Here is a 22,839-nt window from a genome sequence, read left to right on the forward strand (position 1 = left end):
CATCGACATAGATAACCGTTTGCAGCTACTTCATCGCCCAACTAGACGGGTCACGACTAGCGACACGCACTCGGTATCTCCCGCCATCAAATAAACAGCACTCTCCATGACATCACACCACTGGGAAGCTGACCAGGGTGGGATTACCAGACGTTATCGGAGTGCTCATTTGCTGAAAACTGCATCTCCAGAGGGCAGTGCTGCCAGTCGGATGACGTCACAGGACTACTGGTGGGTGCTTTCACTGGCTGTGGGACTGTGAACGCCGCGTAGTGAGCGCCAGTGACGATACGGGTTCGGTGGTGTGGGGACGGGTGCACGTGAGCGGTGGTTTTACACAGTGACGCATGTGTTGGAAGGGCAGAGACGTCCTGGGGTTCAACTGCAGAGGTGTTATTTTGTTCACGGCCAGCAAATAAGGAGCTGTCGCTTTGGTGAGTACTTATAACTCCGGTTACGCTCATGTGAATAGTTTATGTGAATGTAAATAATGTGACTTTTTGTGAATTACTGTATTTTTTTTTTTTAAAGTTTGAAATATTTGTTAACATGTTTTCGCGAACTATTCGATGCGTTCGGAAGCATCATATGCCAACACAAGACCTTACTGACCTCAAATGACCTCGGATGATCTTGAGTGACCCTGGATGACCTTGAGACATGACGGAGTTTCATAGTTATGTATTTGAATGAAAAGTGGGCACGGATTTCGAATCTAGCAGCCACTTTGCTCCTGTTGATGGTTACGGGGACTTACTCGCCTTTACCATGTTAACCTTGGCCTGAAGGCAGTCTTAATTGTCGACTACACTGTAAACCAAATTGACAAGTCTTGTGTAATATAACCAATCATCTCTTGGTATGTTTACCAACTGATACTTTTTAAACAAGCCGTTGTCTGGTGCATTGCTTGTCAGGTGACAACTACGAGTCAATAGTTACTATGCACACCAACTTCTCAGTATCCAGACCAACTCTACATTTGTTTCAACGTTTGTTTCTTAACCAGTTTTGGAAACTTGTTGCCGCATGGTTATTTAACCGGCGCCTAACTTGTACTAGTCAGCTGGTCAGCATACACATGGTCAGCTGCGCCTATGACGTCAGACTTGGCGGACCAATCAGCGGTCGCCGCCAGCCGTTAGCGGGCCCCGGCGCGGCGGTTTCGAACCAGCAGTTGTCGCGCGGCCGCCGTGCAGCCTGGAGCAGCGACGAGGGCTGTTCCAGCATTTGTGCAATAAAAAGTGAAATCTGTGAACTGTGGTGTTCGTGCTGTGAGTGAGGCCCCCTCTGGCCTGCGGTACGCACTAATCGTGCTTATACCCGCGTTCGAGACGCCTCCCTTCCCCTGCGCGCGCAATGTAAGTGGGCCAGACCTGTGCATGCACATGTGAGCAGATGTTTTGTGGTCGGTGTTTTTTATATACGAGTATAAATACATTTATTTGCCTTTAATTCAACTCTTTGTGTTTTTAACTTAACTGATGGACATATATGAACTGTAAAAGCTAATCTGGCTGGCGACCATGATTTATTCGAATTATCTGCGTGATCGTGCAACTGCCATGATTGTTATGGTCAATGTTCAGGAAATATTCGTCATACGGGCATGTTATACTTCTGGCTTGATGCGGTGCACAAAATCATGTTCTTCCACATACGCAGCAGATCTTGCTTCAAAGACTTATATGCTGACGGTGCACGATAGGTATAACCACTGGGTATACCTACCTCATGCATTTACCACATTCATTCGAAAATATGCACTCGGAATTGTCTCCAGTCAATAGTATTAATTACGTGACCGTAATAAATAGTAATGATCCCAGAAACTTCCGAATGGATGTGGTGTATGCATTCATTGATTATATAACCCATCAGTATTTCGTTTCTTGTCAGCGCAAGCCTTTGAGCAATAACTGATGCCAGTCATGGTATTGTGCACCACTTCCAGGCAAAAAATAACCTGTCCGTATAGAAAATATTTCCTGAATCAGTATCGTCGCAATTGAAAACGAACGCGAATCGTAAGTTCTTAAGGTTATCAACGCAAACAAAGCAATTGTTGACAAGCTCGAACAGAGCGTTAGTACACTTACTTGTTGACAATTTGTAAGCTAGCAATGCCCAGTCAAAGGCTAGTTCATCAACAAACCAGGGGTTGGTGAACCGACAAGGAAACGAATATGCCTATCCAGAAGTTGGTAGGTCCACAAGGCCCAGACTAGTACTCAACAAGGTGACGCCTATGCGAATTGGAACCAAACTTGTAGACAAACTGTTAGTTTGTTGGCCAACAAGCCTGGGGTTGGTGAATCGACAAGGTATCGACAAGGTGACGCCTATGCGAATTGGAACCAAACTTGTAGACAAACTGTTAGTTTGTTGGCCAACAAGCCTGGGGTTGGTGAATCGACAAGGTGACGCCTATGCGAATTGGAACCAAACTTGTAACAAGGAGCCAACTTGTAGATTTGGTTTACAGTGTATTGTGACCCCACTCGACAACTCGCCCGGGCTAATTGAGCTGGAACTACGCAAAAACGAGCTCGTCCACCATAACGAGAAGCAGCTGGTTTCCAGTTTTAGGCTTCTAGGTCAATCGGCTACCTGTGCAGTCAGGTCTAAGACGCTAAGTGACGGAATAGGCTAAACAAAATAAGGCGCTAGTAAGACGGGCGGAGACCGCTAAGTGCTTAACAACTTTGCCAAAATTGATAAGAGAGCTACGATTTTGGCACCACTGCGTTTGCCATGCACAGCCACGTTGAAAATTATACTTTTTGTGTGAGAAATGTCAGCTTGGGCTCAGCTCAAGGGCAGGTGAGCTCCGGTCAGGTTAGATAAACAGTTGATGGTTAGTCGGGTATGTCATGCCGCATATCCTTCGGATCGGCAGGTCATAATTGATTCATTGCTGCCTTTTCCGATTCCTTAACCCGGCCGGGCCCGGGGGGTAATCGCAACCACCGTATAGCCCGGGGGAGCGTTTTCCGCCCCCTGTCTAACTCCGTAAACAAGGGAGCTACGGCAACAAAAGCGGTACCAAACGAAAGGTCTATATAAGCCGATTCTAAAGCATCTAAAGTTTTTGACTCAGGTCAAGTTTCAAGGTCAGAGGTCAAGGGCAAAATCCGGCATATGTGTAGTGATCTCAAAGAAGTGCTCTAGAGGACGGCACGATGCATAAAACCGGGTAAATTAGGTATGAAACGACAAAAGACAAACTGACGATTTCGATTATGTGTTCAGGATTCAAGGTCAATGTCAAAGTCATGCTCAAAATTTACCTAAAACTTTGCATTTTTCGTATATCTTGCATACTAAATTCCAAGATGTTTTAAAATGTTTTGAGGCTTATCGGGCCCCTATTTGTGGTTCACCCGTAAAAAACTGCTACAAGATCAAGGTCACCGAAGACTATCCTTGCTAGAGGCTATTTCACTGGTTCAAGTCAGTCACAAAAAATAAGACAGTTTTGCCATTCTAAGGCTCTGAATGAGTGCTTAGAGCAAAATGGATGCCAGATTAGTGATCAGCGGCTACGAATCCAACATATACGACCTTTCATGTGTCAAGGTCAACCTGGTTATTCAAGGTCACTTGAGGTTAACATAAAATTTGACCTGTTCCCAACAAAATGTATGGCATTCGACGCGTCGTGACAAGGCAAACGCGATGGTATCACTGCCGTATCTCTATATAGGACCATTTTTGTTGAAGTTATTTGCGAAAAAAAAACTAAAACCTCAGTTCGGGTCGGTGACCTAACCTCTGACCTAAGGTAACCAAAATTATTTTTGTATTTTTTCCTAGTTCAAATGCTACACAACCGTGCTGTTCACTTGTCTGTATCTCTAGAACTCTATTTTGGCAGCTAGGTACTTGAATTTTACGTCTGTGACGCCGAAATTTGGCGTGTAAGCTCAAAGAAGTGCTCTAGAGGACGGCACGATGCATAAAACCGGGTAAATTAGGTATGAAACGACAAGTTCTAAAGAAATCGACTCTTTGACGTTATCAGTGAGGTTGGGTCCAAACTTTTCACACCAATGATGTCCAATTGATGGGAGAAAAGATAGGTGCTGAAAGTTTCGTCTTTCTATAGTGTTTGGGAGCTACACTGTAAAAAATATTGACTAGCCCCTCGTCAAATGATTCTCAACGCTAAATGTCGGGGGTACAGACTAGTTTTGCATCCTACTTTTGACACACGCTGCGAGCCCCTGGCTTGTTTTGTGTTCGTCAGATGACAGTTACCAGGTGTCGGTTAGTTTTTACCACGTCCCAAAAATAGCTGGAGCGTTTCTGCCTTGTTTTGGAAGCAGGTCCTCGTTAATGCTGTGTATGATAACAAAGTACCTAGTAACAATAATAACGAAAAACAATGTCAAAACGAGGGCGGCTTGTTTAGTGACGATGCTCAAAAGAAGCATCGTCTTATTCCTACTTAACGAATGAAGCTTCAACTAGCCCGCGCCCCGTTGGGCTCTGCCGAGCAACGCGCCCGGTTGGGGGGGGGCCATTTTGGCCCCCCCCTAAGATCTCGAGAACCACGCAACATAGCGACAAGCGGTAAACGGCGTTGGATAGCCCCAACGGGGAACTACCTTGTGACCCAATTTTATTGACCTAGGTCAAACCGATGACGTCACAGGTCAGGTCAAAGGTCCAATTTTCACCGTTTACAGGCACTTCAAGAAATGCGTTGTAAAATCGAGTAAAACGCATTTCATTGAAAATCATCGATGGGGAAATGTTCTTCAAACACATATTTTGCTATTTGAGGTCACTGATACCAGGTCAGGTCACAGAGGTCAGGTCACGGGGGGGGTCACAATATGAAAGTGTCGTGTGATACATGTTTTATGGTCCATTTTACATGACAAATGCGATTATATGGGTCAGGCAGCCTTTGTGGCCAGCTTAGATCACGTTTTGGTCAAGGTCAGGTCAAGGTCAGGTCAAGGTCAGGTCAAATTAGGTCAAATTTCAAAGTTAATATTTTTACATAAAATGGGTATCGAATCGATGCAGCTCGTCACGGGGAGTTCAATGGTGGTCTTTGTTTTGCCGTACGTGGTCTAGAATTGCTAAAAATTGAGTTCAAAAATTTGACGTCATCATTTTTGAACAGTTTTTTCGCTATAACTTGGCCAAAAAACGAGATATCGATCTGAAATTTGGTATGTATATAGAAGAGCGCTGGGACTATCACATATATTCCGGTTTTTTCGAAATTCGGAAAATTTTTGGATTTTTTCAAAGTTTTTCTAAAAAAATCAATTTTTTGAATTTTTTTTGGTCAAAAACCAAAAATTTTGAAAATCCGAGATAGCAGTTTTGTAGCGCCGCTTTTTGTCTACTAGACCATATAAAGAACTTTGAAATTGCTTGATAACTGTAGATTTGGTGAGCGTTTCAAGATTGCATGTTTTTTGCTCATTTTTGCTCGAACATGACCTCAGTTTGACCTCAATAACTCCTGACCTAAGGTGACCTAAGACTTGAAATTTGGTGTGAAGGTGTCAAATTGATGCCCGGGAAGGTACTGAAAATTTGGCGGCGCTGCGCGCCGCCGTTTTCTTGCTATTCAGGAAAAACCACAGGGGGGGCCAAAATGGCCCCCCCCCCAACGGGGCGAGGGCTAGGTCAAAACTAACGTATTGCTCAACCCATAGTCAGATGACCAGCAGATCCTACGCCGCCCAATCCAGTCATCGAATTTGCCAGCGAATTCGTTTGAAGACCATCATATTATTAAATATCGGTGGTCTTCAAACGAAATCCCTTACCAGTTTGATGACGAATTCATCCGGCCCATTCCAAAAACGCTCAAGATAAAATGAAAGTGTATTTCTGAAATAATATGCTTTCTTGCAATGCACCTTTCGTATATCAAGCGAATCTTTCACTTCCAGCGCCCGTTTACAGTTATCAATCGAATCAGAAGCATGCACATACCTATCGATAGATCTGAACCTAAGAACACAGACGACATTTTGTAGAGTACCTGTCTGAGCCTATGCAGTGGAGCCCGTGAGCCGCCCAACCGCAGCTGCCTCATGAACTTGATGATAGGTCTGAACCTCAGATTGGCCAGAGCTTGGCCGTCAATAACCAGCTTATTTATATCCACAGTTGTAGTGACTTAGGGTTTGGAATTTGCCAAACCTAAGTTTTGATTACCAAGAGAAGTTTTGTACTTCTTGCACTTGCCCTTTCTTCATAACTTTGGCGGAAATCGTCGTAGTGAAACTTCAGTGTTCCGTTAGCTGTCGGTTCTTGAGAGAGTTGGCCAGGCCGGACACCGGGGGCGGCTCCACAACTTTCGAAAAATTAAACCTAAGTCCTATTGCACTGCATGGAGAGCAATTCATTTAAAATCGCTCTTGTTTCGCCTCCCCCCCTCGACAACTTTGCAAACGTCTCTGCGCGATTTGGTTGAGAATAATGGCTTATGGCAAGTTATTGAATCAGAACGTCGATCACTGCAGGTCATATATCGGCAAGCAATTCTTCATAACTAGACACTGCACAAATGAAAACGATACAGGTTTGCCCAGTGATAAACACTCGCACTGCACCAGGGCTGTCTCATCCCTATCTCCGTAACGTGTCGTGTGCGACCAATGACGTCACGGCATTGCGGCGTTCTGATTGGGCGGCAGCTCTGAATCGCCCGACTGGTGGTCCCCGCTCGACAAGCGCACGTGCGCCGACTATAGGCATTTGTACTGGCATTGACGGCAGAAAAAGTGAGGTAATGCAGAGCTCTGAATATACTTGAATAGAGTCTAAGCCGTTAGTAATACGTAAAAACGTCAGATAGGTTTCTTGTTCGTCTTGATTTGAGCTTTCATGTGATATAACTTTTACCTTAGTGTCGAGGTTGGCAGCTATGTGGCAGAGCCCTAAAGTTGGGTCATTTTCCATAGGATTGCATTACAGCCGTCCGACCCTTCGTACCTGTGACGTCACGGAAATCGCTGCTTCGGCCTAATGAGCATACCTTCTATATAGGGCCTTGGCACTGCACAGACTCGCGCACCCCCGACCGAACGCGGCACGGCACAGCGCAACAGCTGGCGCCGGGAAGCCGGGAACGCATTAAGTGAAGGATTCACAGGTGCGCAACTTTATTGCGAACAATAAAAACCTACCGCAAACGATTAAAAAAAAAGTTTTAGGGCAATCGGAAATACAAATGTATTGACTTATAGAAATAAAATTGTCATTCACCTTCCAAATAACCCAACAATTTATTTGCCGTAAAAAGTGTCTGGAAATGGAAAGTTGCTAACATGATTCAGCAAGTAGGGAAACGCAGCCGCTACCTGGCGAATAATCTCAGGCTGGTTTAGTGACGAGTGCATTGCTACGGCTTGTTCCTCAACCTTCACAGATTACTATGACAAAACTACCCCTAGTATTTTGATCATCCTGAGGCTGGCTTTCACCTAATAATTTGATGAGGGTCTTCCTCGTTTCGGATTGAGGCGAAAACAAACGTCAAACAACCTTGATAGTTAATTCAGCACTTCAAAACAAAGGTACACCTAGGGTATCATTACAATACCGGATCATAACGATCTGGATAGTTCTCAGCCTGTAAGCTAACTAAGCGGTAACTAGTCAAGTGGTAGGTACCGGAAGCATTGACAACCTGGTGACTGTTTCGAGACCCTTGTTTTGACACATAGCTCGTCAATATTTTTTACAGTGTATGGGAGCTGTCGCAAATATTCGCCAAGGGGGCGTTGTTCGCCCCCCCCCCGGACCGCAAGGGTTAACATTATTTGATTGTTATTGACGAAAAACTCTGATGACTTGAAATCATCTTACCGCCGTCATATATGACGTCTTGAAAGTTTCAAAATGGAGCAACAAATCCTCAGAGCCTGTAAAGAGTTTGATAGACATTGTCACTGGCCATGTGGACTTTAGATAACATTGCTCATTCCTAGCGCTAAATAAGCAAATCCGTTTTTTACCATTGACAATGTCTACCATTGACATAATTTGTGGTGTCAGGTGACCCATGGGGCGTCTGGTGACCCTGATGGTACTGGTGACCCCAGGGGATGCGATGTAGATGCGAGATGTGCAAGCTCTGTTAGAACCTAGGATTTTGCTATTTCCTGAAAGTTTCATCTTCCTGAGAATGATTATCTGGCTGCAAGCAGCTATGATGATGACGACGTGATGTGCGGTAACCGACGAGAGCACGTGAAGCACACCAGACCACTGCAGCGCCAGCGTCGGACCGATGTTGTGTGTAATGGAGGGAGGGGCCAGCGAAGGCAGATCAAGGTCACCGCTCGCGAGCCAGTGAAAGGAGTGAGGACACTGGCGGTCGCGCGCATCAGCTAATGCTTCTCTTGACCGCACTACTTCAGAAGCAAATCACTTACTTTTAATGCTCGTCGATTGTAAAAGTTAACCTTTCCCAAATACCTTGCTTTATTATTTGACGTAGCTGGACATAAACAAATTTGCGTATTTTTATTTTAAAAATATAACTGATGTTTTCAGCTAACTTCAGAGGCCACCAATGGATGCTACACGCAACGGCACACGCGCTCGCATTTCGCCAAGGTTGTAACTCAATTAGGAGCTAAATAAACGGGAAGAGGAATGTATATCCACCCTCGGCCTACGTATCCACAGATGGGACCGGAGGGAGTTTTGCCGTCGAACAAATGGCCACAGTCTATTTTTCTTTCATTGTTTTACAGATGACTTCTAGCACGACCGAACTCGCAATGGAGGGGGCCGACTCAGCGCGAGACATATTACCTGGCACGACATTCACTGTCAGCAACATGAACAAACAGAGAAGAAAGCTGCTCATCAAACTCGCCATTGCGGTAAGAACTATTTCAGCATATCTGATAGTTGATGCCTCGAAGTCGATCCCTACTTGTTCTACCCAAGGCTGTTCTGCCTGCTTTATATCCAATGCGAACTGACCTTACGCCGGTTGTGTCCGACACTTGCTGCTATTGCTGGTGGTGGTGCTGGTCGCCCTGGTGCCACTCCAGTGACGTCAGTCGGGTTTTGTTCTGACAGTTGCTACTGTTGCTGGTGGTGGTGCTGGGCGCACTGGTGATCCACCTGGCGCTGAGCTGCCGCCCCAGTGACGTCATCCCGCCTCCCCGGCGGCCGCTAGAGCCCTGGCGCAGTCGCGGCGAGTGTCCCAGCTCCTCCTCGTGTCCGGCCGGAGCGCCGCCTCTACTGGTCATCTCGCTGGACGGCTTCCGGCCCGACTACGCGAGCCGCGGCGTGTCGCCCATGCTGCAGGACATGATGGACTGCGGGGTGACGGCGCCCTACGTCCGCACCTCCTTCCCCAGCAAGACCTTCCCCAACCACTTCAGCATCGTCACCGTGAGCGAAAACACGCACAGAGGGGTGTGGAATGGTCATTGAGCTCGATAGTTTTCATATCAAGACGTCAGGTCATTTGTAGTATCTGGCCTGGTGCACGCTTCGCAGAAAGGCCATTTATTTGCAAAGAACGTTGTGTAGTTAGGCAAGAACACCGTGGTTATTAGCTCTCAGCAAAAAGATCGGCTTGTTGTGGGAAGAGTACGATTTGTTGCTAGCGTTTATAGCGTTCTGTATTCTTTGTTTCCAATATTGAATTGCAGTAGTATGCACCATCAACAAATACTAGCGTTCACGTAATCATCTAGCGCTCGATTGGCGCTACGCCCTGTAGCTATTGAGGCAGTCATTCTCTTTTTACCTTTTAACCTCGCTACTTCTATTCCGCTTAAGGAAGCCAAGGACTCCCATTTACCAAGGCGATATGAAGCCTCCCGAATCTTGCTGATCTTATCTTTGTCTTTATCGTGTATTTGGTTGAGGATGCCGTCACCCGTGCGTTGGTCGGTAGTTGAAATGTGCGAGTATTAGGTATGCTATACTCGGTACTCTAGCCTTTGTTGTTTGCAGTGTGCTGATACCCTCAGGGCATGTATCCGGAGTCTCACGGCATAATCGGAAATACGATTTACGACCCAGAACTGCCGGGGAGGAAATTCAAAATAGGAAAACCAGAGAACCTCAAACCAGAGTGGTGGATCGGCGAACCCGTCTGGCACACCGTCAGAAAAATGGTAAATGAGAAAAGAAAATGAAACTATGGCATTAGACTGAACTGAACAAACCTGTGATGAAGTTTGGTGCTGCACAAATTGATGAAATGTAATTCATGCTCCCCCGTGCTTTCGAAGTTGGTGTTTGATAGTTTGTGATTGATGAATGCATAGTTTTTTTCTCATTGTTAAATTTATTTTAAGTGGTATTGTTTTTTGTCTCGCTGCCCTATCGCTAGAGGTAGGCATTCATTTTCTGTCTGACATTCATTATAGTATAAACTACAGAAAGGCTAAGTATTCAGAGGTGCTTTTCAATTTCTATTTACGGTTGCTAAAATTGTTATTCTTTGAAATTGTGTGAAGTAATTTCTTGCAATTAAGGGGCTTAATCATTATAAGGTATCATTATAAGTTTATCAGAAAATTTATCACTTTAATATAGAACGAGCGCTGCATGTGCATTGTATACCCAGGAACCCTGCTTCTCCCTCCTGTATTCTTAGGGTGAAATATCAGCGGTTTTCTTCTGGGTGGGGTCTGACGTGCCCAGCCAGCTGCCGACATACTACCGAAACTACGACAGAAAAGTGCCGTTTGAGGTGCGCGTGGCTCAGGTCGTCGAGTGGCTGCGTCTCCCTGAGGGACAGCGGCCGCGCTTCTTGTCTCTCTACTTCCACGAGCCGGATAAACAGGGCCACAGCTACGGGCCCGACTCGGAACAGGTAGGTACAGTCGCGGTCTTGTTGTCGTCAACATGTTTGCAGGTAGGATAAGGTAGCTGCATAAATTATAGTGTCATCTGGGAAGCCACGTAAGAGGAATATGGCTAACAAATGTGTGTTGTGTGTGTTCTATGTACGGTCTGAGGCCCAATACGCCACACACGCACTGGCGTCAGAGCGTATACCTAACCATTAAACGGACGGACGGACAAGAAGACAAAGATTAAAGGATTAAACGACAAGGATTAAGACAAGGATTAAACGGACAAGAAGCTACAAAGATGTGACGCCATGAAAGATCGTCGTCTATAGATAATTACAATCGATCAATGTTGGTATGTGAACTGAACCCAAAGTCGTTTATTTGCCATGACCCTTCCATTGCATATTGCCACAGATATGGGCATCCATAAGTTAACCGTGGTTATCACCAATGTTGCGCCCTTCCAATGTTTAGGTATTCTAGCTCAGATCCGTGTTTCGTGTTATGTCAGAGGTCTACGTCCTCCGACATGGTTTTCGTGATATTTCCATTATTAATCACACATCCTGGTACCTGCATCGTAACGATCAAACAGCGCTAGATTTGTTTTTAATTGCTCATCTGTCTCTCTGTTTCCTAATGACACACTCACAATATCGCTACCATTCCCGCAACATGCGTGGCTTTGACTGTGCCGACATGACAAAGTGTCTAAAGTTGCTCAGAACTTTCAGTGAATCTGAGATGCCGGGCTCAGAGAGACGGTCAACAGTCGATATTTACTGCAACTGTCAGCCATATGCTGCTAAAAAGTACTATATAAGATCATCTTGTTGAGATTGCAGCGCAGACGTGATCCCCTGTGACGATGCCAAAGCTCTCGTGCACGGTTGTGGAAACTAACCGCGATATGTCATTTCATCACAAAACAACCGCCCTTCGGTTTGCAGGTGAACGCTGCAGTAGACCGAGTGGACGCCCAGCTAGCCAATCTGTACAACCAGCTGATTGAGCACGGCCTGCTGGGCTGTGTCGACATTGTGGTGGTGTCGGACCACGGCATGGCCTCCATGAGGTCAGTGGGTGGTGCCGGATGACCTCCGTGACCTCCGACCGGACAGATGCTCAGTCTGTCTGAGCAGATGTATGTGCACGACTCAGCCATGGCCGGCTGGGATGTGTTGTAAGACAAATGGCAAACAGATCCGCCAGACACATGGAAGATGAAAGGCTGTGTGGACTGCGGTATGCAGTGTGTTGTTTGCGGTCACTGAGTGTCACATTTATCGCGTAATAGTTAAATTATAATCCTTTTTACGTTGGTGTTGTTTGTTCCGGTTAGTCCGTTTGTTGGCCGTTTTTTAACGATCATATATTATCAATATGTGTAGAAATGCAGCTCAAATCACAAAAGTGCCTCCAAAGTGCTATTGCATTTACCCAGAGAGGTGAACGCTCATGAATCACTTCTTCCATCATTTCGACTTGGCCTGGTGCTTATGCGTTTTAATTGAGGACCACCGATCGTTATCGCCAGATTTGGCAACACCGAGCAGTCCCCGGTAGGAACCAACTACTAATTGATGCGTCGTGCGTGTTTCAGAGAGGACTGTGAGTCGGTCGCTCTGGATGACTTCGTCCCGGGTCTGAGTAACTCATCAGTGTACGTCAACGGTCCCGTGGCACGCATCCGGCCCTATAACGAGTCGACAGGTGGGTGCCCGCGATACACGATATCGACCGTATAACGGCTGGGTGCCCTGAAGTGTGTGTAATTGTGGGCATTGATCGGTGTGAGCTGTCACCCCCACAATGAATCAACACATCCTTGAGCATTATTTTCCTAATATTGTTGGGCTTCGATGTACTCTAGCTGCTTTCGCGAATCTGCCGGCCGCACTGTGGGCACAGGCGGATGCCTTGTTCGTTGATAACAGACGCGGACGCGGTAGACGATAGTCGACTTCCGCCAAAAGTTGTCTATACTAAAGGAAAATTCCCTTGTTTCTTTGTAATAGATAACAAGACACGATGAGTAATAAATAGAAATATAAACAACAATTTCCTGTATCAAGCGAACCACACTACCCGCCTCAATGGACGCATCACCGGTATTTCGCATGCGTCCCCCTCATACAGATGTTGCATGCCTACGTCCTTCCTCCCACGTCTCATGTTCATGCGTCTCCCCTTCCAACATGTCTCATTTGATAGTCCGTCCGGCTCCCGCGTCGCAGGTGTCATGCGTTTTCCTCATTCGTCTTATTCGTCTCCCCACAAAGAATCAGGTCTCAATATGTGTCACTCACTGGTATGTCTCATGTTTCTCCCTCCCCGCCTCACGTTTCTGTCTGTCTGTCTGTCTGTCTGTCTGTCTGTCTGTCTGTCTGTCTGTCTGTCTGTCTGTCTGTCTGTCTGTCTGTCTGTCTGTCTGTCTGTCTGTCTGTCTGTCTGTCTGTCTGTCTGTCTGTCTGTCTGTCTGTCTGTCTGTCTGTCTGTCTGTCTGTCTCTCTCTCTCTCTCTCTCTCTCTCTCTCTCTCTCTCTCTCTCTCTTTCTCTCTCTCTCTCTCTCTCTCTCTCTCTCTCGCTCTCTCTCTCCTGCGTTTATTGATCGCTAGACGATAAGCGCACGCCACGCGTGGTTCCTCGCTGGCACGCGTCTGGTGTATGTCAGTCAGTCTATCTCTCTAAATATCTGCCTCTCTTATCTTATTCTTTCTGTCTCCTTCTTTGTCTCTCGTCGCTTCTCTGTTTTCATTTATCAGCCTCTCTTTTTCTGCTTATCTTTTTCTTGTCCACTTCCCTTCATTTCACTTCCGCTTTCCCTTGCGTCTACTTACTTCCTTTTCATTCTCATCTCCTCATTCCCACCTCCTCCCACAGTGGATGAACTGGTGGACCAACTGGACTGCGCCCACCCGGCGCTGAGAGTGATGCATCGCTCCGAACTACCCGAGCGCTGGCACTACCAGCACAGTCGCCGCATTGAACCCATCATCGCTACCATCGATCAGGGCTACGGACTCTCGATCAAACGGTCCGACTTCTGCATCCGCGGCAACCACGGCTTTGACAACGACTTGGTGGACATGAGGGTGCGTCTGCTGGAGGGGAGGGGTCGGTGACAGGTCAGTCAGCCTGTCCAGAGACGGGTCGGTGGTGACACGGGGCGGACGGCGGTTTTGTAACATCAACAGATGGTCATGGGGGCAGTGGATGGCCAGCGGTCACGCGACTACGCGGGCGTGATGAGCTCAGAACGCTGCCGATGTCAGGATGGTTTGCTTATTTTTAGTGGCGAAGGGAGAGTGTTTACAGTACTAAAGTCTAAAGAAAGACTGAGTGTTGCCAGTGGTAACAACACACAACGGAAATGAAGTGCCCATTTGCGCTGTATGGAGAGACATTGAGTTAGCAGAAATTACGTGATTAGAGGCATAAGGATAGAACCAGCATCATATGGCTAGATTTAGACACGTATAGGGATAAGCGGATGACCTCTCATAAGTGCAGAATGCGCACTAAAGATGATTGCACGTTATATCTGCAGATTGGATGGTAGAATGACAGCCGGAAAGCTTTCATTTCCTTATCGTTCAGTCATCGAACGAGGAAGCAGGGTCAGCGTTGAGTCATGTACAAATTGTACATACTTATATCCTTTGCTTGCATTATGCCGGTAATGTATGCCGGACTTTAATTTGGGTGACATTAAACTAAGGAATGGAATGTATAATGACCCCTTGAGTTTTTGGGAAAAGGCGAGTACTTCAAGCGAAAGGCCCTCGTAAGGGCTCTTTCACGTCTACTTTCATGTCGAGATGCTTTTTCAGTAAATTACAAAATAATTTTGCCTTTTGAGCGCTAGAGAACTGAATAAGACAGAGCGAGGGAGAGGGAGAGAGAAAGAGAGAGTGAGAGAGAAAGGGAGAGAGAGGGAGGGAGGGAGGGGCTTAGGTAGAAAGGGAAAATGATTATTTTTTTGATAAGCTACCATGCCTTTCAACAGCTTTTGTTCAATTCAATTAGACCTTAGATCACCGGTTTTTTGAATGTATGCAATGACCGAATACCAGTTCTCCAAACACGTATCAAAACATGTTTTTTATGTTTGCAGAGTTTCTTCGTCGCCCACGGTCCCTCGTTCAAGCAGAACTTCACAACGCAACCATTCGAGAACGTACAGTTTTACAGTTTATTCCAGACACTGCTCAATCTCCCGGATCGGGAGACAAACGCCACCAAGCACAGGTTCGACGTGTTTCCAGTCCACTATGAGTGAGAAGTATTTGAATCGGAGGATGGAATAAACGTCTTTAAAATGTTTTAGGCGTTGCCACTGTGAAAGCTTTGGAGCTGACAACATCACTATATAATGATTACGCACATATTTACTAGCTATTTGTACAAATAAGTGCATATTAAGTTTTGAGTGATATATTAAACTACCCCTCAAATTCCTTCCACAACTTTCGATGTCACTTATATCGGAACAAGAGCGAAGTCAAAGAAATGTTCCCTGACATTTACGCGTCATAAACAAGCGTTTTATTTATTTAGCAGTTTACTTATTTTTACTGTTTTTAGGTACTATAGTATGCTCACATGATGCCTCCTCACAACATTATTTATCGCCAATGCCTAAACATGACAACAAGTGTCCAATATTAGCTACAGTAACCTGCGTTGTTTTTCCGTCTTTTTTTCAGTTTGGATCACCTATTACGGAATCCACCGTCAAATCTGACCGTTCTTGGACCCCCACCAAGTGTGTCCTCCAATATACCGAGTGGTCTAAATAATAAATGCCCCGGACAGGTGGAAAACTGCTCAGCTGATGTAAGTTGAACAATACATAGTTATTCAGCTTATCGTGTATAACATATGTTGGGATAAAAGTATAATTCCTCTTCATTACCAAAAAAAAAAATGATAAGATCCAGTCAACTGCATATTTGTTTACCATAATCAATGATTGACCATATGCTCTTCATTAACGTAATGAATCCTGCAAACGTCTTTAAGTTCTAAGACATACCGATAGCTGACCCATCCCATGTAGTCCTTTCACAGCTGGCGTTGTTTTGTTACAGGCGCTGTCACGCTGGCCATCAAGCCCGGATCGGTCAGGCTCCTCGTTCGCGCTGCCTGTCACACACACGAACGCACAGCTGGACGGTACTGAGGATGACGCCTTCGTGGCTGGTAGGTATTGTCTACTGGGTAGCCGGGAGGGTGTCTTTGTGACCGGTAGGTAGCAGGGAGGGCGTCCTAGTAGCCGGTATAGGTAGCAGGGATAGGACGCCCTAGTCGCTGATGGGAAGCTGGGGTCAGGCACCTCTGACCGGTTGGCCCCCCTGACCCCGTACCCACCTTTGTAGTCAATATGTGATCGTCGGACCATCATCGTCCCCGTTTGAATGGCCGATGGGTGACCGAGAACAGCACCTCCGTGGCCGATATGTGACTCACTGCTCCGCCAGCCGACACCGGACACGTGCCGCCGCCGGACAATCGTATCTATAGCCGAACAATACCTACGTGATGGCTCCATTCGCATCGGCCGTGTCCGGTCCCAGAAATGTCCGGCTAGGAGGTCAGTGGTCACGGTCAGACGTGTTGTACGTAAGCTCCAGCAACTTAATTATCATGCCGATAAGTGGAATTAATCGGCTGGACGGAGACGGGTTCGATACGCCGAGTGGTGTTCACCTAAATGGAGTGGGTGGTTCGGGAAATGGTTTCGCTGATGCATTTATGCCGATAGCTTTATGGAGAGGGCCAAAGGAAATAATTGGGTATGCTACTTTGGGTGATGAAGCCTTTGTGTAATGCGGTGACGATTGACGTGCTAATCGGAGCATTGTGGCCGATTCATAACTGGTCAATGCCATAATATCCCATAGTGGTGTCTTTTGGATGGTCGGTAATGCATGAAATATGTTTGGTAACCGCACCATAGCCGGTATGACGATTTAGCATCTTCAATAAGGTTGATTGTGTTTGTTGTTGCGCTCTAACTAGGTTTAGGTTATTTTGATGACTTGTTTTGAAGGTGACTATCCCACCGCATATGATGGGTACATTAACATCATTACCGACAAGGACTGATCCTTTTCAATGGAACGGCACTCAGGCTGAAAGAAATGTACGCAATGCTGAGCGCAAAGGCAGACCTTTATTTTCCTGATTCCGAACTCTCCCAGAGGGTGTGTGTAACGACCAAACTGCACCGACAAACATGTTTACATTTCTTCATTTAAGCTCGTTCCGCTTGCCTCCGGTGCTAAAGTAGCCGACTTCTAGAGGATTCAATTTTCAGCCACCATCGGCACTGAACTTGAACTATATCCTGATCAATGGGCATAGCCTAGCAAGCTGAAACATTAATTAACGGGTAAATGAGCCTCCGCTAGGTGTGTGCCTCGCAGTATACACTGAAAAAAATAATGACACCTAAAAGGGGTGTTTTTTGAAGCGTACCAAAAATGCGCAGTTTTCTGGAGTCCGATTACACCCGGAATCAGACACTTTCTAGGGTATTATGACACTGGTTGAGGGTGTATTTTTATGCCGTACGGCGTCAAATGATTCCCGGAATCATACGCCTTATGGAATAAAAATACACCCCAAATCAGAGTCATAATACTCTAGGAAGTGTCTGATTCCGGGTGTAATCTGACTCCTGGAAACTGCGCGTTTTTGGTACGCCTAAAAAACACCCCTTTTAGGTGTCACTTCAGGGAGTAATCGGATTTTGAGGGTGTATTTTGATCCCACACGGTGTATGATTCCGGGAATCATTTGACGACATGTGGTTTAAAATACACTCCCAACCAGAGTCAGATTACCTCGGGGGTGTCTGATTCCGGGTGTAATCGGACTCCTGGAAACTGCGCGTTTTTGGTACGCTTCAAAAAAACACCCCTCGTAGGTGTCACCTCAACGGTGTCAAATGACTCTTGGGATGGTTTTTCTATACCGGTTCAGAACCTGTTCCTGTTAGCGTCATACATAAGCTAATATCAATATTACCGGTATACCGGTACAGTGACGTCAAAACAATTTCTGTAATAATATAGTGCTTTTTGATACTATCATGTAAAGTTTTTGAGCCCTATGGGTGTCATTTCACTCAGTTGAGCGTTTTCGTAATCCGTGACTCGCTTATTAGGTGTAATTTGACCCTCAGTGGTGCCATAATATTCCGGTGTCATTTGAACCCAATGGGGCTCAAATGACACCGGAATATTATGACACTACCGAGGGTCAAATTACACTCAATAAGTCATTTGAACGGAATATTATGACACCACTGAGGATCAAATTACACCTAATAAGGGAGTCACGGATTGCGAAAACGCTCAACTGTGTGAAATGACACCTATAGGATATAAAAACTCCTCATGATAGCGTCAAAAACGCTTAGATGTGTTATTTTACACTGACACCGTGCAGGATCTTTTGACACGACACCTAAAATGGGAGTCAAAATTTTGGGAGTCAAATGACCCTTGGGTATGTGATTCTGACCGAGATCAATTTACACTGAAAACGGTGTATGGACACTGTTTTTTAGAATCGGATTACACCGTGGGTGTCAGTTGATTCCCAAATATGGGATCGTGATTCCCGGGGGGAGTAATTATTTTTCTCCGTGTAGTTTTACTCATGTTTTTCGATATTTACATCAGAGTTGAGCAATTAGCTTGCGATCTAGTTTCTGGAAAAACTGCAAATGTTGGACTTTGCTTAAAATACTCCTCAGAAATAGAACACGCAAGCCAGGGTCCATTGATTGAATAGGTTGTTGCGAATGTAACGGAGCGGTTTTATTACGCTGCTGCGATGCTTTGGTCGCTTTAATTGGACATGTGAACGAATATCAATGATCAATGAGGGGAATCGATGCAGGTAATTTTATCAAAGACATGCCAAGGTTCGTCCTTTGGGGACACTATTAAAAGAAGAGACAGCCTTAGGTCAGTTATACGATGTTCTCACAATGTTTTAGATATAAAGTTGGTCTCTCGCTGAATATTATTATTTATTACCACGCTACTGAGTCTCCTTTCTGAAAACTCCATCCAGTCCTTGACAGCGCCGGCCTGTGTTTCCCATGCCACTGCAGAGCTGTCTCCGCTGGGCAACTACCGCTGGATCCAGTACACTCTGGAGAGGGACGACAACAACAACCTCCTGGTGCCCGTGCTGCCGCAGTCCGACGGACAGTGCCAGTTCACACGGCGGGGCCAGCAGGCGGCCGTCGGCGGCAGCTGCACTCAGGACAACGAGCTCATGAGCCTCGTGCTCACACCAGGCATGTATTCACAAGCGGTGCGGAAGGAATGCATCCACTAATAATTTAGAAAACAGTATATTTTTGTCCTTCTTCGCTCAAACATTATAACGTTCAGACCTGATAATCGGCCGTCTGTGTGCGTGATACCAATACCAAAGCGAAGCGCTTTTAGGTAAGATTTAATGTTTTATAGACCTAATTCCCTCAGAGCTTGGTAGTTTTCCTATGTTTATCAGTGTATCTAACCACACCCTCTGATCCACCCCAGACGTGGAGACCTACTGGGAGCGGATATCGGCCACCCGGTACCCGGTGTACCCCGAGTACCGGGAGAGGGTGGTACCTGAGGTACTTCGGCGCCTGAGGAGGTACTCTGACCAGTACAAGGTGATGGCGGTACTGGCGGGACCCGTGTACCAGACTCATAAACTGGACAGGTTAGTCTGAAACGCAGCGCGGTAAAAATGTCTCAATTTGCTGGTTATGCTAAGAGCACCTTTTATCATGGTATATATTGGTGAACAAATACTCGTACAAGCGAATCACGTTGCATGGTTAAGGTTCCAAAACTTTTTGAAAGATCAAACTATCGCATTTTGTTGAAATGTTTGTGCCTACCACGTCATCTAGAGCCACACATCATAACATTTTTGCAACTTCACTGTTCACAGAGTAAATTTGAAATAAATCGCAGAACTTCAACCACATTATATGACATATTCATACTACAGATAAGCGCAGTCCATCCCGTTGCACGATTTCATTTTGTCTGCAATGCGACTGTGGGCAGCAAACAATGTCGCAGCCTGGGGCGAATATCGAGCGTCGAGGCGGCTTGAACCGGATTCCGTTTCCACATTGATCGGCCCGGCAGTTGGACCGACCGCCCCTCTGTCTATTCGGCTTTTGTGGCCGATAATCCAGTACATAAAATGAAAAGTTTTCCCGGTGATGCACTCTGAAACGTTGCGCCTCTTACGTTGTGTATCAAGTTTTTCTTTATTGCTGGTTATCAAGCTAAAGCAAATCTTGCGGACCCGGACCTGTGTGTGTTGTTTACCTAGACCTCAACCATTAGCTATAGTGCACGACCCGATTCATTTATGCTTCATATTGGACTGCATTTTGTGCTATTCTGATAAAACACCTTTTTCAGGCACGGCCAAAGGATACCCACTCACTTTTTCTACCAGCTGAGGATGTGTGCTGAGAGGAATTGTTCTGCTGATGAGCTGGAGCATAAGCAGTGGATCCTGCCGCATAAGGAAAACTTCAGACGCTGCGAGGTAAAATGTTATACAATTGTCTTCTTCACAAGGATACGAGGAAGCAATAAATTTAGCCGACACTTCCGCAATTGCAGGCTGTGAGATGAATTAGTGCTGAACTAGGTTGTTGATACAAATGGGCATGGTCAAAGTAGATATAGAAGACTGTAATGGTAACTACACTCGATATGTTTAGGGCAACGGAACATCGCAGAAATCGCTAGTGCTGTGATTATCTCAGTTGACATCCTATAAGCTAAAAAGTTATTCAGTAAAATATTTCAATTTGATGGGAAATGTAACGATAGGTTCGCAAGCATGGTTTTCCTATTGTTGTTACACCCATAACTATTCATATTTGTTAGAATTGCTACGGACTTCAGCTCAATTTTAGGCATCAACACATATCCAGCGCCCTTTATTCATTCCACCTATAACACAGCTCGCCTACCGCTCTCCCCGTCAGGCGCCGGCGCAGTTCGTGGATTTCCACGAGGCCACGCTGCGCGACGTGGAGCGAGTGACGGGTCTGACGCTGTTTGCCGGTCAGCCGGTCTCCCAGCCGGACTCGCCACAGCGCGGCCACGCGCGCTTCATCACCCAGATGCCCGAGTTCACCCCGCCGCAGGCCTGGGGCGCCGCGGACTCCCGGAGGAGATGAGCGTGTGGTGTTACAGACTGAGATGAACCCGGATGAAGCGGGCGGAGATGAGTTGATGGGGCCACTGATGATTGGAAATGAATGCTGGATGTCACTAACGGGTAAAAGTGAGCGCAACTTTTACATATACATACAGCATACATGAGCATTGGTTTTCATTGTGTAACTGTATGCGTCTTACATGCATCCCAAATGTTTATGAACGGATATGGACATTGCGTAGCTGACGTTGACGGGAGATGAATGCTGCGTGACTGATGCTGAGAGAGATTTGACAATACAACTAGTGCGTGAGGGGACCAGTGCTTGCATGCGTGAACAAATGGAATGTGAAATGAACATTGAACGCTAAGCTTGCGCAGTGAACATAACTTGCGGATCTAACTGCATTACATGTGCGATTAATGAAAGGCATGGCGTTATGGGAACGCTGTTTTATGTAGATTGTATTTACGAGGTGCATCAATGCCGGCGAACTTCGTTTTTAATTATGTTCGACACTCGTCGAACGTTTCATGCTCGCATTTTCTACTTTTTGATAGTCAAGTATAACTTCTTGATAGAATTCCCCCCGCTGATATGTGGAAGACTTAGTGATGTCAATTACAGAAAATCGTAAAACCGATACCAAACCAAATACCAACCAAAACCGTGGGGAAATACCGAAACCGAACCAACTTTGAAAGATGAGGGAAATACCAACTTTTTACCAATTTCTTAGCCTCTTATACATAAGTAAGGGTTCATAATACCAACAAAATACCAAACACACTAGGATTGAAATACCAAAAACCAAGTTGGTATCGGTTTGGTATCGGTATACCAAAAAGTTGGTATCCGTTTGACATCTATTGTGGAAGTGACCACAGTGCGCATGGTCGGCTTTGTACATACACATTGCTTGTCACGATGCTGGCCATTTTATTATGTCGGCAATATACGTGCTGTTTGCCAATGAAAACTGGCATTGTTTTGAGCAGCGAATGAGAATTTTTTAGGTGACATGCCGTTGTGCTTACATATAGGTAGTTAAATACGCGCTTTCACCATCGGGAGAAAACCTAGAAGTATGCCTATAGTGTGATTGACATGTTTTAAGTTTATGTTTTGTGTACCGTCGTGTAGTTGACGTTGCCACGTCACCTATAATTTAATTAAACTAGTTTCGAAAAGGACATGGTTCAGAAATCACAGTATTAAAAGTGAATCACATATTTTTGCATTTACTTTGAGACTTTGGGATTATTCAAAGGAAAGTGTTTGGATATACTAATGCTTTTGTGAGTAAAAGGTAGGTATGATACATTTTTGTTTGAATGTACTAACTAATTCTATTTTTGTTTCATTTCACCAAGAGTGTCTGTGAGCTGCAGCTCGCCATCCACATTTGAAAAGCAGAACAGGGTGCTCGCACCTGGCAAGGTCACCGGTCCCGGTGTTTTGCCCTGTCGTGTCGTGTCAGGGCGCATCAACAGCTGACACGAACATCCCTGACCTGACTGCGCCGTCACGCACAAGGCAGCATCACTTCCAACCCAGGGTCTATCTGAGCTGGAGGCGATAAATGTTTCCAACCATCACTCTTCGAGGATTGAGCCGGCAAGTCGCAACATTTATGCATGTCGTGTGCGAGGTAAAAGGTCATGCGCGTTCTCACCCATTTTAAATGTGTTAACCCGCGCTCCACTGGGGTCTGCGTATAACACGCCCTACTGGGGGGGGGGGGCTATTCATAGCCTCCCCCCCCTCCTAACTCCGAAACTACTGGGCCGATCGTCAAAATTCAAACGGCGTCTG

At 45.9% G+C, this 22,839-nt stretch overlaps 1 protein-coding gene across 1 annotated transcript; it reads left to right on the forward strand.

The window, feature by feature from the left end:
• The first annotated feature begins 243 nt into the window (after window positions 1–243).
• LOC122366196 (ectonucleotide pyrophosphatase/phosphodiesterase family member 5-like) lies at window positions 244–22,003 on the forward strand. Its single transcript, XM_043338163.1, has 15 exons — window positions 244–434; window positions 8,739–8,870; window positions 9,073–9,390; window positions 9,978–10,124; window positions 10,610–10,828; window positions 11,762–11,886; window positions 12,415–12,524; window positions 13,695–13,906; window positions 14,929–15,062; window positions 15,521–15,650; window positions 15,905–16,016; window positions 18,943–19,131; window positions 19,382–19,550; window positions 20,270–20,399; window positions 20,848–22,003. The coding sequence occupies exons 2-15, from the start codon at window positions 8,739–8,741 to the stop codon at window positions 21,040–21,042; spliced, it is 2,322 nt and encodes a 773-aa protein (XP_043194098.1). The 5' UTR covers window positions 244–434; the 3' UTR covers window positions 21,043–22,003.
• Window positions 22,004–22,839: the final 836 nt, after the last annotated feature.

This window comes from Amphibalanus amphitrite, unplaced genomic scaffold (assembly GCF_019059575.1).
Source record: "Amphibalanus amphitrite isolate SeventyFive unplaced genomic scaffold, NRLGWU_Aamphi_draft 000790F_arrow, whole genome shotgun sequence".
Lineage (NCBI taxonomy): Eukaryota > Metazoa > Arthropoda > Thecostraca > Balanomorpha > Balanidae > Amphibalanus > Amphibalanus amphitrite.